Raw genomic sequence first — 16389 nt, forward strand, 5'->3', positions numbered from 1 at the left:
GATACCCCTCTTCCTCCCATTTTACCCCATCCACTTCTGAACCAACTGTCCAATAAATAAGGTCCATATTATCAAGCTAAATTGACGACAAATTTTCCCCTCTCAATAATCCACGTATATCCTTTCTCCAATAGGTACTTCGTATTCGTCAGAACTTATTTATCAATTATGCAACTAAATTTCAATGCAAATATTCCTGCAGCGACATCTCTATCAGCAGATGTGTCAGCGTCTGACACAGCCGTCAGCTCATCTGTTGTTAGCAAAACTTCTGTACTCACAGGTATGTTGAAAACTTTTTTAAAAATTCATACATTTATAGCATGATATTGTACAATAAGCAAATATAATTTTTATGCAAGGAGGGAGGAGCATTGTAATGTAATTTACACTGGTACCCAAAGTCTTATAACCCTGTTATCTTATTCGTTGTCTCAATAATTTTGGGTAATTTTATTTTATTGTGATTCCATTCTGGAAGTGTCTAAACTTTTCAACCAGTATTTATAATTTAAAGGGTAAATTTGTTAAACATTAATATGAGTCTAAGAAAATATTTCTTCCATTATCTTATTTCATAAGGTAATTGACTTTGTTTCAATTATTTTTTTTTTGTCTAGGGGTTTTAGAAATTAAATTAAATTGCAGATTTTTTGTATGAAAACCTTGAGGTAGTTCATTAGTAGTGATAACTGTAGTTGTATTGGTTGCAGAACTTGATATGTTTGGATCAGTTAAGGTTCTATCATCCAGAATAACTGTTTTACTAAATATATTAATCATTGTTATTTGAATCCCCCTCATGAAAAATGAAGCTCACATACTTTTTAAATCAATAAAACAATTCTTGGAATTCTAAAAAAAGATAACAAATCAAGGATATTATTGTAGAGATCTCGTGACCATGGTATAAAGGGCACTTAGAAACATCATTGAAAGAGGACTATCCACGAACAAGAGCACGTGATTCTAAGTACCTTCCAGCATTGATCCTGAGTATTTTCTTTCAGAATATAATAGGTCACTATCAATAAATAATATATTGACGAGAAAATTTATGTTTCACCACTTCAAGTTGAAGAAAAGTAAAAAAATGTCCACCATTTTTCGTTAAAATTCTATCAAACGTTTTGTTGAGTTCGGGGTGTCTTTAATTGTCCATGTTGTCAAATGATAAAAATTAAAAAAAAGTCAAAAGCACATTTACTATATCTCATATGTATGTTTAAATTAATGCTAATATGGATTAATTTACAATCTATATAACACGAGTATTCGCATATGCATCATCAAATATCCCTTTTATTAAAAGAATTAGCTTCATAAAAGTTTTCAAAATCAATTAAAATACCTAAAAAACATTGTGAAACATAAATTTTCTCGTCAATATATTAATAATATATGGTGTCCTATTATATTCTGAAAGAAAATACTTAGGATCAATGCTGGAAGGTACTTAGAATCATGTGCTCTCGTTCGTGGATAGTCCTCTTTAAAAGTATAATATTGGCGATATTTAAAAAATTGAATAAAAATAACAAGATGCCTTATAATTGATTCATCAACGTCTTTCATCATTTTTCTAAACTGGCCATTGGGATCATTCTTTCTATACACCACAACAAATAATAAAGTAAAGTTAAATAACTGGGAGGTATTGTTTATCAATCACTAAACATAACATTTTTTTTATTTATACATTGAATTTAAAGCTTAATGGTAGTGATTCTATCTAGTGATGTATATAAAACTAATATACATATAAAGTATATACTGAACTTTTGGTCATTTTGTATTTTAAAGTTGAAAAGTCATACAAGTCAAGAAGAAAAAAAACTTGTAGGAAATATTATATTTTTCAAAAACAATTATATCAAATAAATTATTCATCAGAGTTTCGACAAGGTATCTTTGTTTCGAATATAATCATTATTTTGTGTGTGTTCCTGTGTTTGGTGGTTTGACCATGCCCCTTGAACCTCGTGGTGTACAGTCCTAGGTCTACGTTGCACCAAGTGCAATGCGCAACCTCTGAAAATAATTTTCAGGTAAAAATCCCAAAATAAAATAATATCATATATCATGTCAAATAAAAGGTAAGCATACATTAAAAGCACAATGAATTTAATACTAGAAATATCTTTTTACAACGAATATAAATTGCTCCATAATTTTATATTGTTTACACTTCTAAATGAATCATGTCCTTACCTTTCTCCCCATCCATCTTTTTGGTAAGCCAGGGGTGTTCCTTCTCCCATATTTTCTTATAGGAACGGTGCGGGGTCGCACGTTCAACACTCATTTTTTAATTTTCTTATGATACAGTCTAAAAATTAAAGTAGAAATGATTAAGAAATTAACAATCAATATCAGTAGAAAATGGATGACATTTTATATTTCTTGTTTTGTTTTAAAGACTAAAATTTAAAGCTATAGTCTCATAATATCATGTTTCAATACAAACTAAAATATCTTCAACAATATTCTAGATTCGTTCAGAAAATTTATTCATCAAAGGGTAATTCTAATTCTTCTTTAAGAATTGATGAAATTGCTGGTTCCTCCTATATAAAGTGCCAAATATAATTAAAGATATTATTAAAACCAAGAATGTGAACTACTATTTTCTTTATATAAACAATCCGTTTATCCCTTAGTAAAGAATATACGCATAAACATTGGGAACTACAACAATTTAAACCTAAACTGATCAATAAGTAATACCTATGTTAGCAACCCTTATTGACGACAATTTTCCCCTTGTCATTATATCCTATATCCATAATTCTGTAATATTTGGCCTTTCCTTGACATGTTGGTTATTTCCCGCCATTTTGCCGGCTATCTGTTTTCTCGCCGTCCTATTGGCAACAGCACTTCCGCCACGCTTGTACTTTGTATTGACGACTTGCTGCGGATTTACCAGAGGTTGATGTCCACCTAAATAATCATGGATTACTATTTACTCTATTAGTGGGTATTTTATTTAGCATTTCATTACAAAAATAGCCTAAATTCATCCCATAACTTAAATCTAAATCTAAAGAGTTAAAAACCATCACGGGACCTATATAAAGCTTCCATAAAATTGAGACATAAATCGGTTCAGTAGAAATCTTAAGCTAAAGACAAAAAAAACTACTACTTTATACCATACTAGTGGATGCGCCCCTACGATCTAGGGGTTCTTTATTTAAAAGGGGGTAGCTTAAAACAATTCCAAGGCTTAAATTTTATAAACAAAATAGCATAAAACCATCCCAGGTCCTATAAAAAGCTTCCTCTGAAAGGACAACTCAATTAGTTCAGTAGTTATTGAAATCTTAAGCTTCAGCTAAAAAAAACCTTACTACTTTAAAATATAGAATGATAATTTACCTGGCACCAGGAATATCTGCTCCTGTTCGTCAGGTTTTAGAATACAAGATTCAGGAATCTTTGTGTTGAGTTTGTGAACCTTTCTTCTGTGCTGGGACAAACTGTCCCGAGTTTTTAACTTTACACTACAAACCTACAAAAAAAATTGTGATTGAGAAATTAAAGAAACTAACAACCATACACTTTAAATTGATTCTTTTGAAAAAGAATTTTAATGTAACTGTAAAAAAGGTTTAAGTACTAGACTGCATTTGGTAGTAGATGCGTAGACGACCTATATTATCATTAATTTTCAATTTAAGGAAAAGAAATTATAGGTCTTATTAACCAATTTCACGTATGGTAATATCTTGCCAATACCGATATACTTTAAACGATTATTCTTTTAATATTTCTTCTGATTAAGGAGTTTAGAGGAAGGACGAAAGAATGTAGTAAAGGAGACACTTAAGAATGCTACGAAAACGCATACGAAAATAAGGGTTTCCTATTCATTTTGGTAAAATCAAATGACCAATACAAAGCTTACCTCGCAAGCAAAACCTCTAAAGTCTGAATGAGTCGTTAAATGGTTTATTAGGAAGGCTTTCAGTGTGAATCTAAAAAATATAAATTCTAGACAGAGTAAACAAACAAGGACAATCTTGCCACAGTTTTTGATTTTGACAGCTCAACAAGCTTAGAATATAATTTTTATAAAACAGGAAAAAAAACAAGGAAACTGTGTAGAAAATCTTATAATCCAATAAAAAATATTAAGAACAATATTAATTTATGATAGCTATTTATCGCATAGTATTATAGACAGCTTCCGCCGGGTTGTGAAAATTGTCTGTAATACAATGCTATACAGATTTTTCAGCATGGCTGAGAACCGGTTCTAATTTGGCGGATATTAATCTTAAATCTTTATTAGGTAATAAATACTTATAAATTATTTATGAAATTATTCACCTGTTACCACAAATATGGCAAACATGGGGCTTTTCAGCTTCAGACAAATGTGTTTTCATGTGTTTGGTCAGAGCTTTCTTTACTGGGAAGGCTTTACCACATTTCTAAACAAAAACATTCAAGTATCCAATAAACAAAAAATAACTACTAAATTCAGTGTTGGGGACCATTCTCGTCTGCTAGAAAATTACTTTCTGCTCTTTTGTAGCGACTTGGCTGTGTTAATATTTCCACCGCTATTAGCTGATATTCAAAGACTCAATCGAAAATCGACACATGATCCACGGGGTTGAGACATACAGTTATTTAAACTCACCCCCACCCCCTCTTTGGTTTTACTTTAATCTTGGTTCTTACCTCACAGCTGAAGTCTAGAGAGCCCATATGTCTTCTCATGTGCAGTTTAAGGTCAAACTCTCTCTTAAATGCCGACTCACAAACGTTACAATTAAATTTTCTTTCTGTTGTATGGAAGTACATCACATGATTTCGCAGGTTTGTTTTTGATTTTAGACCCTAAAAAACAATAAATTTATTATAGTAAAACACAGGGAAAAGGGAAATGTGGTTCTGACAAACAATTTTAAGTGAAAATTCCTCCTTAACCACCTTCCCTTTTTTCTCCCCCTTCTGACCCACTTCCCTTTCAGTTACACACAAAAAAAAAGTTTTATTCCAATTTTACTCCAACAAAATATTTAATTTTCGGCAATTTCAAATGGAATTAATTGGCTGGTAAAACAAGTCTTTTCTTCATAGATTTATGCATTTAGAAATACATATATTTAGGTGAACATGGCACACTTTCAGTATAATGCAGTTTAACGGGAAAAAAACGATGAAAATATAATAGAAGTATATACTTAAAAGGATATCCCCCCCCCCCCAAAAAAAAAACATTTTAAGTTAAAATTTCTACAAAATATTGACTTACCAGACCACAGATATGGCATACAAAGCTCAGAGCTCCACATTTAGACTGCAGGTGCATTTGGAACATTTTTAATGAGGTAAACTTCTCAGGGCAGTTGGGACATGATCTAAACAAACACAAGACTAATGATTTGTGTACTTTTCAAAAAATAGGTTTAGTCACCTAGACTAAATATAAATAATTTCAAATTGATACCAGCTAAATGTATACAAAATTGCTAAAAACTTTTTTATGACAAATCTTGAAGATATTAGAGGCAAATTATTTATATTTAAGTTGAATTATAGGCTACTGGCTTTTATGATTCTCAAAAAAATAAGATCCTTGATAAATAAATAAGATAAAAGTTGACTAACCTAACAACAGGATGAAGATTACCACGACACTTCTGCATATGATAAGTAAAGTATATTGTATTCCTATCTTTCTTACAAACATTCCTCTTACATACAGGGCACTCAAATCCTTTGTCTATGTTGTTGTAATACTGTCCAAATTCTATAAAGTTCTGTAGCCCAGGATGTTCAGTTCTAAATAAAGTATTTTTAAAAGCGAAGCTTTTCTATAATTAGGGTCGGTCGGTCCGTCCGTACGTCTGTAACGGATAGCTTTTTTCATTAATTTAGGCATGTTAGAATTGTCCTATCGATTTCAAACATTGCATGGTGATTATTTTAGTAGTTAGGTACGATTTAGAAAGCGTAGCAACTCTATAATCATTACCAGCATGTCCGTACGTCCATTTAAACATGTTGATTTTTTTACTTTTTTAACAACAAATTTTTATGTGATCTAATTATCCGATTGATAAGTACTAAAAATGTAAGTATGTCCATAAAATTTATCCTGCATCAAGCAGTTTTTCAACAAATTTAGCTTCGATTCTGATTATTCAGTTCTGACACTATACAAGTCTTAATGTCCGTTTGTCCTACCGTTTTAGTGCTTCGCTTTTATGGATGTTGTCATCCTTGTTAAACTCATAATATTCAAAGAAATATGTTACAATTAGAATTGCAGGGCTTATATCTGATTCTTGTATGACGTGGAGCTAAACAAAAACTAACCATCCATCCCTCTATTTGAGTCTTATCCCTCAAAAAGGGAAATTTTTTCAGAAATGCTTCCTAGGCAGATTTTTTCTTTTTTGGGAGACGTAAGTAATCAACCCCTTCCCCCCTCCCCAAAAAAACAAAACAAAAAAAAAACAAATACTCCTAAAACAAAGCTCCTGGAAGTGAAATGTTTGTAACATTGTTTTAACTATAAAACTTACCTAAAATGTTCTCTAAGCTGTTCGTCTTGTTTGAACACCGTATAACAAATATGACAGGGATATAAGATCTCATGAAGTTCACCAAACAAAGATTCACATATCCATTTAGATCTCTCATTTCTAACCTAGAAAAAAATATTCACATAAAATCTCTGAAAAGCTAATAATAATATGTACACGTCTGCAACAATTTAAAAAACGTAGACTTGAAAACAACTTTAATTTAAAATTATTACTTTTTCTCTAATACACAAGGTATTTTTTAAATTTTAAATTGCACTGCCCACTGAACGTGTGCATTTCTCTATCCACTGCAACTGACCAAACCCAAACCACAGCAAAGGGGGGGGGGGGGGGGGGTAAGTTTTGACACATTTGCGTAAACCGGGCACCTAGGCTTTATCTTAGGACTGAGAGGATAGGTTATTAGTGATAAAATCATTCTTATATGATGAATTTCACGAGGTTTTAGATTTTTTGGATAGGCCTCCAGGTTCTGGAGCTCCAGGCCTCCAGGTGGTCTCTGTACAGGTAAAAATGAAAAAAAAAATATTTTTTTTTTAAAGTTACAGGTCAACTTATAAAACAAAATATGCATTTTTTTTTATTTTTAATATTATTCACATATTTGAAGAAAAAAGATGCCTATTTTGTTTTATAAGTTGATTTGTAACTTAAAATTTTTTTTTTCTTCATTTTTACCTGTACAGAGACCACCTGGAGGCCTGGAGCTCCGAAACCTGAAGGCCTATCAAAAAATCTTAAAACTTCGTGAAATTCATCATATAAGAATGATTTTATCATTAATAATCTATCCTCTCAGTCCAAAGATAAAGCCTAGGTGCCAGGTTTACGCAAATGTGTCAAAACTTCCCCCCCCCCTTTATTCAAAGGCAACCATTTTGTTAGCGTTTTTAACCATTTCTAGATACTTTCCTCTAGTCTTTGGAGGAGTATAAGAGGTTAAAAGTGAGCCCAACACTACCCCAAGAAACTTACATAACTCCTCCATAATAACTCCCAATCATAAAATACCAGCTGTTTTTAAGATCTTTAGTATCCTACATAAAACCTTACTATTTTTTTAATACAATTACTGTGAAGTCAATATCTTTTAGAATTACCTAATATTTACCTAGTTACTTTATAAAACTGTAAAAAAAAACACGAAAATATAAACTTGATCTTATAAAACTATGTCACATGTAGGAAGTACAAATACTACACGATCTTACCTTCAATGGTTTATATATGATTCCCCAAGGATCAACAAATTCCTCAAAGGTATCTTCATCAATATCCTCTTCATCATCTATTGGTACGGCACTCTAAACATGGTCGATTACGTCCACAAGTACCTCAGTAATAGTATGCTAACAAAATGATGCTTTGCTTTGAAAAAAAAAAATAATTTTTCCTTTTTGGTGTAGACGAACGTATTGACTCAATTGAAAGAATGGCTATTATATTCTCTTTAGTTTTTGTCATATATTTAGTAGAAACTAAATTATCATACAAAAACAAATCATTCAGAAAGAATGACAATTCTAATTAAAGGAGACTATACACGAACCAGAGCAAGTGATTCTAAGCATCTTCAAGCATTGACCCATAGTATTTTTTTAGTAAATATACTAGGTTTATGTTTAATATTTGCTTTATCGACTAAAAAGTTAGGTTTCACCATGGTTTTATATGAAAAAACTTTGAAATGTTGTGCTGGCTAAGCCACAAACCTAAAAATTCAATGTTAAGGAAAGAAAACGAGTACCCCTCCTGGTCAACTATTCATCTGTACCTGTAATCCTGCCTGTACCATGAAGATGTTATAGTAAAATTATTTTATATATTTTCTTTCTTTCTGTTTAAATTACAAAAAATATTAAGCAAAATTTTAAAACTTATCAAACCATTTCAGAAAGATAATTCAATTTTTAACTCCGTGTAGCCACCTCATGTTCCATAGCTGGCTCAAGACCAAGGAGGAAAATGAAAAGTAAGCTTTCTTATAAAAAAATGTAATACAAAAATTCCTTAATTTTTAATTCAATTGATCAATTATCAAATTTTGTTATTAATTTAGAATGTGACTGCCATATGAAAGATTGTGTAGCTGCATTAAATTAATCTATCTTATTGCAAGAAGTGCTTGGTTGCATAAGAATCAAGGTAACTACCTATAGTACCTACCTAAAAGAACATTTATAAACTTTTTAATAATTTGTTACTGTGTCCTTAAAGAAATCAATATTTAGACTACAAGCTGTGTATCTGAAAAGCTGGTCAAATAATTGTTAACTGTGTACCTATTAGGTAATAATCAAACAAAAATGTATTTTTTTTTATCATTAATTTTATATCATTAAAATCTTAGCCTAAACATATTATTCAATTTAGATGTTTGTTGTGCTGTACCTGATATTTTATGTTGGCATAGCAGCCTTCTTACCCTTCTCTGGTAAATATTTAATAAAGAAAAATTCAAATTCAAATACCCAGAGATAGTTAAATTTTAATAAAAAAGAAAAGAAACAATATTTAATTTTTAAAAAAATTCTTTTTTTATAACTGCATGCTCTTTTCCTTTTTAGTCATTACGAGCGCAGTGTGTTTGAGTAAAATTACCAACCCAGGCAACTTAATATACCCCCAGAGGTAAATTTATTATTGTATATGTATTTTATGTTTTAAGCTCCAAGTTTATTCCATAGTGTAATACTTTACAAACTTATTTTATCATCTATTCTTTTAAAATTTTATATTTTAATTTTTATATTATCCTTTTACAAAACATAAATTCTTTTTTTAGTTTTGTGAAAGCATAGCTGAGATGTTCTTCTTCTATTTCAAAGTTAAAATGCTGTCCACAGACTATGTTAACCATGCCTGTTCCTTGTCCATCGGAGCTGCCTGCTGAAGCAGGGCGGATGCAACCCTCCTACAAATTCCCAGGTTGCACAAATGTAAAGCAACTTTTAAAGCAATATCATCAAATGCTTTGTTGAGTTCAAAGGACAAAATAAAACCCTTTTTTCTAAATATACATTTTTAATCACAATAATATACTTATGAGTCAACGCTTTTAAACAACAGTTTGAACTCATCAAAACATTCGATGATATTGCACTAAACAATGCTTAACATTCCAAACTTTTTTTCATATAAAACCATGGTGAAACCTAACTTTTTTGTCGATAAAGCAAATATTAAACATAAACCTAGTATATTTACTAAAAAAACACTATGGGTCAATGCTGGAAGATGATTAGAATCACTTGTTCTTGTTCGTGGATAGTCCTCTTTAGAAGGGGGTACTAAAAGGGAAAATTAAATAAAATGTCAAGAGATTTTGAAATTAAGAACAAATAATCTGTGTATTGGTGTGATTGGAATAAATGTGCACTGTAGTCTGTACTAATATATAATCATTCACAGAAAACGTTTAACGGACAACAAATAGTCCTAGTTAATGAGTAGAGCTGCTACTTAGAATTATGTCTAACCTGTGATTCGACATCACAACTCTTCTGATGAAAAATAAAGTTGATAATATTCTTATTTGTTTTAAAAACTTTACATTTCTGACAACTATACGTTTTAGTGGCTTGGTCATATAAAGTTCCATATTCTACTTTTCCTAAATACAAAATCAATTGAATTTTACAGAAAACAGATTGTTGCTTATTTTTACGTTTAAGCTAAGTCAAAAGATACAATTGAAGGACAAAATTTTTAAAGAATATAATCAAAAGTTGTTAAGAATACTAACGAAAATATTTACATTTCCCTTTAAATTCAAATTTGAAGGGTTTAGAATTGTTTGTTAAATGACAAACAATAATATTCATTGCTTATATATTGATACAAATATGTTGTTAAATACCTTCATGTGCATTGTCAATGTGTTGTTTTAATTCCATTTCGAATTCAAAGGCCATAAAACATTTCCTATAATTAAAACGAGTTACAAAACTGAAATAAATTGAACAGAACCAAGGGGGGGGGGGGGAAAGTTTTGACACATTTGCGTAAACAGGGAGCATAGGCTTTATCTTTGGACTGAGAGGATAGGTTATTAGGGATAAAATCATTCTTATATGATGAATTTTCCCAAGTTTTAAGATTTTTTGGATAGGCCTCCAGGTTCCGGAGCTCCAGGCCTCCAGGTCCTCTCTGTACAGGTAAAAATGAAAAAAAAAAATTTTTTTTGAAGAGTTAGAAGTCAACTTATGAAACAAAATTTGCATTTTTTTCTTTAAATATGTGAATAACATTCAAAAATATGTATATTTTGTTTCATAGGTTGACTTCTAACTCTTAAAAAAAAAATTTATTTTTTTTAATTTTTACCTGTACAGAGAGGACCTGGAGGCCTGGAGCTCCGGAACCTGGAGGCCTATCCAAAAAATCTTAAAACTTGGGAAAATTCATCATATAAGAATGATTTTATCCCTAATAACCTATCCTCTCAGTCCAAAGATAAAGCCTATGCTCCCTGTTTACGCAAATGTGTCAAAACTTCCCCCCCCCCTTATCAATCTCTCCCCAACCACCTTTGATTATCTTTTAACAAATACAAAATAAGGGAGGGTGTTGTGACATCTTTACCTGCAACCCCAAATCTCTGCACATATTTTGTCCTTGTTTAATATGACTTTGCACATTTTCCTATGTCTGGCCACATCTCTCATCACTAGCACATCTTCGCGCATTTCTTCCTAAGGTTCGATACTTGATTTATTTTAATCATAGAAATATTTGTCAACTAGTTGTAGACGTGAGGCCAGTTACCATAACTACATATAATCATAGACAGCAATTACATTATTTTTCTACCTTTTTAAAGTCATTATTTATAAAAACAATTATGTTTCATACTATTTTAACAAATCTGTAGGTTACAGTTACGAAAAACATAAACAAGAATGGATAACTATCAAACAAAAAAAGATCATATTGCCTTATAGGTAGGGAAAGCTATTTTTAAAAAAATAATGTTGAGAAAAACATACCAATATATGTTTATGATATTCCGGATAATAAAGCTGTATATTTATAATATTACCAAAATAAAACATAAATAAACGATGCTATTTTTTTGTTAACAAATTTATTATAATTTTTAAGTATCCATCCCTTTGTTTTTTCTTTCTTTTCCATGGGATTATCTTCTTCTACATCATTAATTCTCAGTATTTCATTTGCCTTCATTTTTTAAAACCATTTTTATGATTATCTTTTTCTAATTTACAAGGGACTGCTTTTCATAAAGTTTAAAGAGTGTCCCTGATAATAAAAATCTTAAAAATGATTCTAAACCGTGCCTTAACATCATTAATGCCACAGTATTTATAATGCTTGACAAACCAGACGATATGTTTCAACTCAAAGTCTTCCAAACATTTTTTACAGTGAAATTTTGTCATTTTTCTTTTGTCCAAAATCATACTGTTTCGTGTTGGTTGTCCATTCTAAAATATCCATAATTATTGTTAAGATCGTGAATCACATCCAGGTATAAAGTTATTTAAATTTTAAGAAACAGACTACTCAAAAGAGGCTGTGAGAACCTAATGAAATAAATGTATATTGTATATTTCACATGAGATATGCAAAATCTTATAAAGATAAAATAACTGGAATAAATATTTATCGCATCGTATTATAGACAGCTTTCCGCGGATATTAAAATAAAAAGATAAAACCAGTTTTGATGTCCCAGAGGGGCAGGTGAAAAAGATATTATATTATTATTAAAATAATGTGAAACTCTGACAAAGTTTCTGGCCACCTTGTTTTGGAGGTATTTTGGAACATATCAATGAACATAAAGCAAGATCTTTTTTTAATTGATGGAAAAGGTAAAAGTCATAGGTATATAACCCAAATAATCTGTCACGCATCTACAGCTAACAGATTATAATGTACAAAACTGACCTCTAAAGCTTTACCATGCGTAGCTATTCTATGTTGGCGCATTTTCTTCACCTCTGGAAAAACGTTCAAGCAGATTGGACACACAGTTATAAAGAGAACCTAATTATAATAAACATAAAAATATACATTTAACATTTTATAAAAGTCTTTTTAAATTTTTATAATCTCGCTAACCGCAGAACCAATATGGTTCTCCTTAGGTTCTGCTTTTCAGTGAATATCCCCTCTGGTTATATAACTGTACTAGGCTTTCATGAGGGGGGGGGGGCGTGCACCTATCTTCAAATCTCTAAATTGCTAAGCTGTTATGTGATCTGTAACTTTTAGAAAAGTTTTATATTGGTCCTAACTAATGATAAGGATGGTCAATAGTAAAAAACATATTTCAAAGGAGCTATCCTTGTTATAAAGTAACAAGATGCATGTCTGTAGCGAAGGAACTCTCTAAGTAACCACTGAACCGATATGGTAGCTTTTCAAAGTACCTGCGAAGGTTTTATAACTATTTTTTGGGAGGGTATCACCCCATTCCATGCGAACTCGCCCCTATAAAAAATCTACCCCTCCCTCATTTAAAAAAAAACTAAAATCCTCCTTAATTTATTATTTTTACTTTTTCTTTCTAAACATGAAAAAAATTAGGTTATCGAATTCAACCCCCTCCACCTTCAAGTGGCCCCTAGTAGTGAGTAGCCGCTAGTAAGCTTTTTATATTTGACTGTTTTTTTTTACAAATTTGAATTATATTTTTTTTATAATAAGTAAAAATGTTCACCTTTTTGGCTAACTCTTTGTCGTCAAACAGGTCAAATGGCAGCATTTTGGATAAAACTCCACGATTACGTTTCTTAGATTTAACTGAGTAGGATATATGCGTCTCCTAAACAGTAATATTATAGTTAGTTTAAAATAATTAAGTAATATATAATATATTTATTTCCTCAAGCCGACGACGAATAGACCACATAAACAAACATTCCTCCCCTTTTATCATGATTTAAAAAAATTCTGTTACTATAGTCCCTGCAGGGAATTCTGAGAGATTGTTTGTGATCCAATTTTAGTTGAAGTGAAATTACCTATAAAAATGCAGCGGGAAGAAAATCATTGTGAGGTAAAGGTTTAGATACATCATGAAAATAAATTAAATAGCTTATTGTATATAAATCAGTCTGGAAAAATAAAATGGATGGAAAGAAAGATGGGAGGAATGAATAAAATGGTAGGGCTTTCATGCACTATTGCTTTTAAATTGCTTCAGAGACGAAGGGACATATCCTAATTCAATTATGAGTAGCTAAGCTACCAAAAATATCTAAGTAGAACTTACCCTATAATAATGAGAATTAGTTGTTCTTTTTCCTTCATTATCTGGTTCATGCACATCATCATTATCATCCAGAAAAGAATCATCACAATAAAAGTCTTCATCAATTTCATTTTCTTTCTTCTGCACCTTAAAAAATGGTAGTTGATGCTTTCCCTCAAAGTACATAGCGAGCAGATTACAGTTACCCCCTCCACCACTCGACCCCTATTTTATTTAAATTCAAAGTGGTAGTATTTTTTGCTTGTGTAATCCTTGAGGGGGATCCTTGGCTAAAATATAACCTAACCTAAAGTAATTCTCGACTGGGCACTTTGATGGACTGGAGACCGATTGATATTTAGGTAACGCAACAAGAAAAAACAGCCGCATTACCCATCCCTATTTCTCATTTTATTTCTCCCAAGCAAATGAGCTGAAACTACTTTATAAAGAAAAAAGCATGTCCGTCCGTTATTCTAGATTGTCCTATACTTGGTTGAACCATTAAAACTCTTTTTCGCATTAGTAAAAGGTGTTTTCTTTATCCTATTGACTTGAATAATGAACAAACATGCTTTTTTATTTTGTCACACACACACACACAATATCTCAAAACTACAAAATGACCTAACCTTAACTGAAGAATTATCAGTACTAAAATGTTCCAGTTTAATTCTTTTCCTGGCTGGCTGGTTCTCATTTATTTCTTCTTCCTCCTCCAGTTCTAAACAAGGGCAATTAAATACATAATAAGAGCACCAACAAACTTTTACACTCAAGCCATATTTTTTACTTTGAAAAGGGGTAAAGAAATTAAATACGAAAAGCTTAAGTAAATTATACAAATATTTATGTTGTACAAATATCAATTTAATCAATCTATTGTAATCCTTAATAAATAAAAGCACCAAAGTAGCCAAGAACTGGTCTTTTATCCATAGTCAATTCATGGTTATACAATAAATTCTATGTACAATGGACATAATTTAGACACAAAAAAAACAATATTTTTATTATGCTATAAACGAATCTAAGACTGTATCACTTCACTCATCACAAACAAAACATGAAAAATATAATGAGAAGGTAGCATTTTATGAGAATACTAGCAACTTCGCCCCTAGCCTTTAGGGGCTTTGCCCACAAGAGGTTTGATGGTTAATTTTTCGTATTTTAGATTTAAGAGAAAAATTTATTTTTTTTGGGGAGGGGGTGATTTTTTTTCTTTTTTTGGGGAGGGTTAGTCGACCCGACTATTTTAATTTTAGTTTTTGTAAAGAAATTTTTTTTTTTTGGGGGGGGAGGGGTTTGGGGTGTCCCCTCCCCCCAAGAAAAGTTATAAACCTTCCCAAGACCTATGAGAAGCTACCCTGTAAAGGAGAACCCGATCAGTTCAGCGGTTAGCGAGATCCCTCGGTACAAACAGACACACAGGCGGACATCGTTCTACTTTGTATTATAGATAAGAATATCTACCTATTTTAATTGTCTCCTTTTCACGTTTACAATCTACCATAACAATTTGTGGTGCATCCACTTCTTCTTGGTTGCCAGAAAAATCATCATCTAAAAGAACACTATAATACTTATTTGTTGAATTGGTATATATTTGAAGAAAACTCCCCCAAATAAAAATTATTTAGGTATTAATAAAAAAATCCCAAATGGCTAAAAAATGATAAGTACCTAATAAATTTAGGGGAAACAACCACAAACATACTTTACCTAAATTATCATTATCATGATCTTCATAAAAGAAAGTTTGTATTGGTTCTTGTTTTTCATTATTATCCACAGGTACAGCTGTCATGTCTTGTCCGTGGAAGCCTACACCATAGAAAATTTATTATTTTCGTTTCCATAAAAGATATTTAAAAAAAATATCTTTAAAAATCAGAACAGAATAAATATTAATAATTTGAATAATTATGGCCATGAGAGAAGCAGCCTCAGAAGTCCAAAATAAACTTGTGTATGATAGAGGAAATGCGGGGCTTTTTTGCGTTTTAAATGGCAGATTCTATCTTGTTGTGTAGAGTCTAAATGATTTTAGTCAAGTAAAACGGATTGGTGGACTTACTCCCATCATTACACATAAAATAATATGTATATAAAAAAATTATTTACCTACAGCGAGAAAATCATCATTTATAGTTTTAAGCATAGCCCCATCTAGTTTTGCCTCTCCCGTGTACAATATTTTGAGAATGGTTACAACAGTTCGACTTGTCAGTTCTGGAGTGTACAGGGTGGCAACAACTTCGCTGTCAGGCAGGATTTTCTTTAAAATAAAATACAATTAAAAACAAGAAAGATTGCGTCAAACACAACTTTTTAGAGAAGTCAAAGACGAAAAGCTAAATACAGAATGAAAACAAAAATAAAAACTTTTGAATGTACATTAAATTTTTTATTTTCGATGAAAGAGAAAAAATATCAAATGAAAAGACAGAGAAAAATGAAAGGTACATCAAAAGTTACAATAAAAGGAAATGAGGTATAAAGGAAGAAAAATTAGCATTTAATGTTGTAAGAGAAACATTTAAGCTTTACAATCTAACATAGGTGACATGTAGAGTAGTTTATTCACTAAAATTA

At 31.1% G+C, this 16389-nt stretch overlaps 2 protein-coding genes and 1 long non-coding RNA gene across 5 annotated transcripts in view; 1 reads left to right on the top strand and 2 right to left on the bottom strand.

The window, feature by feature from the left end:
• The window catches only part of LOC145317705 (uncharacterized), a 14443-nt gene extending 12103 nt beyond the window's left edge, over window positions 1-2340 (bottom strand). Inside the window, exons 1-5 of the mRNA XM_080158927.1 lie at window positions 2212-2340; window positions 1947-2031; window positions 1547-1609; window positions 666-766; window positions 195-295 (exon numbers count right to left, since the gene is read on the bottom strand). Of these exons, the coding sequence (XP_080015053.1) occupies window positions 195-295; window positions 666-766; window positions 1547-1609; window positions 1947-2031; window positions 2212-2305 (444 nt within the window). The 5' untranslated portion in view covers window positions 2306-2340. The remainder of the gene's footprint in view (window positions 1-194; window positions 296-665; window positions 767-1546; window positions 1610-1946; window positions 2032-2211) is intronic.
• The window catches only part of LOC145317715 (uncharacterized), a 17568-nt gene continuing 3507 nt past the window's right edge, over window positions 2329-16389 (bottom strand). Inside the window, exons 8-29 of the mRNA XM_080158940.1 lie at window positions 15919-16072; window positions 15517-15618; window positions 15268-15357; window positions 14424-14515; window positions 13813-13938; window positions 13258-13362; window positions 12483-12581; window positions 11870-12016; window positions 11681-11750; window positions 11154-11262; window positions 10429-10493; window positions 10049-10182; window positions 7781-7873; window positions 6546-6670; window positions 5626-5799; window positions 5270-5375; window positions 4693-4851; window positions 4336-4439; window positions 3911-3980; window positions 3382-3514; window positions 2808-2943; window positions 2329-2565 (exon numbers count right to left, since the gene is read on the bottom strand). Coding sequence (XP_080015066.1) covers window positions 2508-2565; window positions 2808-2943; window positions 3382-3514; window positions 3911-3980; window positions 4336-4439; window positions 4693-4851; window positions 5270-5375; window positions 5626-5799; window positions 6546-6670; window positions 7781-7873; window positions 10049-10182; window positions 10429-10493; window positions 11154-11262; window positions 11681-11750; window positions 11870-12016; window positions 12483-12581; window positions 13258-13362; window positions 13813-13938; window positions 14424-14515; window positions 15268-15357; window positions 15517-15618; window positions 15919-16072 — 2451 coding nt within the window. The 3' untranslated portion in view covers window positions 2329-2507. The remainder of the gene's footprint in view (window positions 2566-2807; window positions 2944-3381; window positions 3515-3910; window positions 3981-4335; window positions 4440-4692; window positions 4852-5269; window positions 5376-5625; window positions 5800-6545; window positions 6671-7780; window positions 7874-10048; window positions 10183-10428; window positions 10494-11153; window positions 11263-11680; window positions 11751-11869; window positions 12017-12482; window positions 12582-13257; window positions 13363-13812; window positions 13939-14423; window positions 14516-15267; window positions 15358-15516; window positions 15619-15918; window positions 16073-16389) is intronic.
• LOC145317851 (uncharacterized) lies at window positions 8261-9511 on the top strand. 3 transcript variants are annotated; one of them, XR_013879138.1, is made up of 6 exons: window positions 8261-8541; window positions 8629-8714; window positions 8801-8858; window positions 8943-9003; window positions 9137-9200; window positions 9355-9511. It is a non-coding gene; the product is annotated as an uncharacterized LOC145317851 (long non-coding RNA). The 3 variants fall into 3 exon arrangements; XR_013879134.1 differs by having other exon boundaries at window positions 8261-8714; XR_013879137.1 differs by lacking the exon at window positions 8801-8858 and having other exon boundaries at window positions 8261-8714.

Source organism: Acartia tonsa, chromosome 1 (assembly GCF_053477335.1).
Source record: "Acartia tonsa isolate MP-2025a chromosome 1, ASM5347733v1, whole genome shotgun sequence".
In the NCBI taxonomy this organism is placed as follows: Eukaryota; Metazoa; Arthropoda; class Copepoda; order Calanoida; family Acartiidae; genus Acartia; species Acartia tonsa.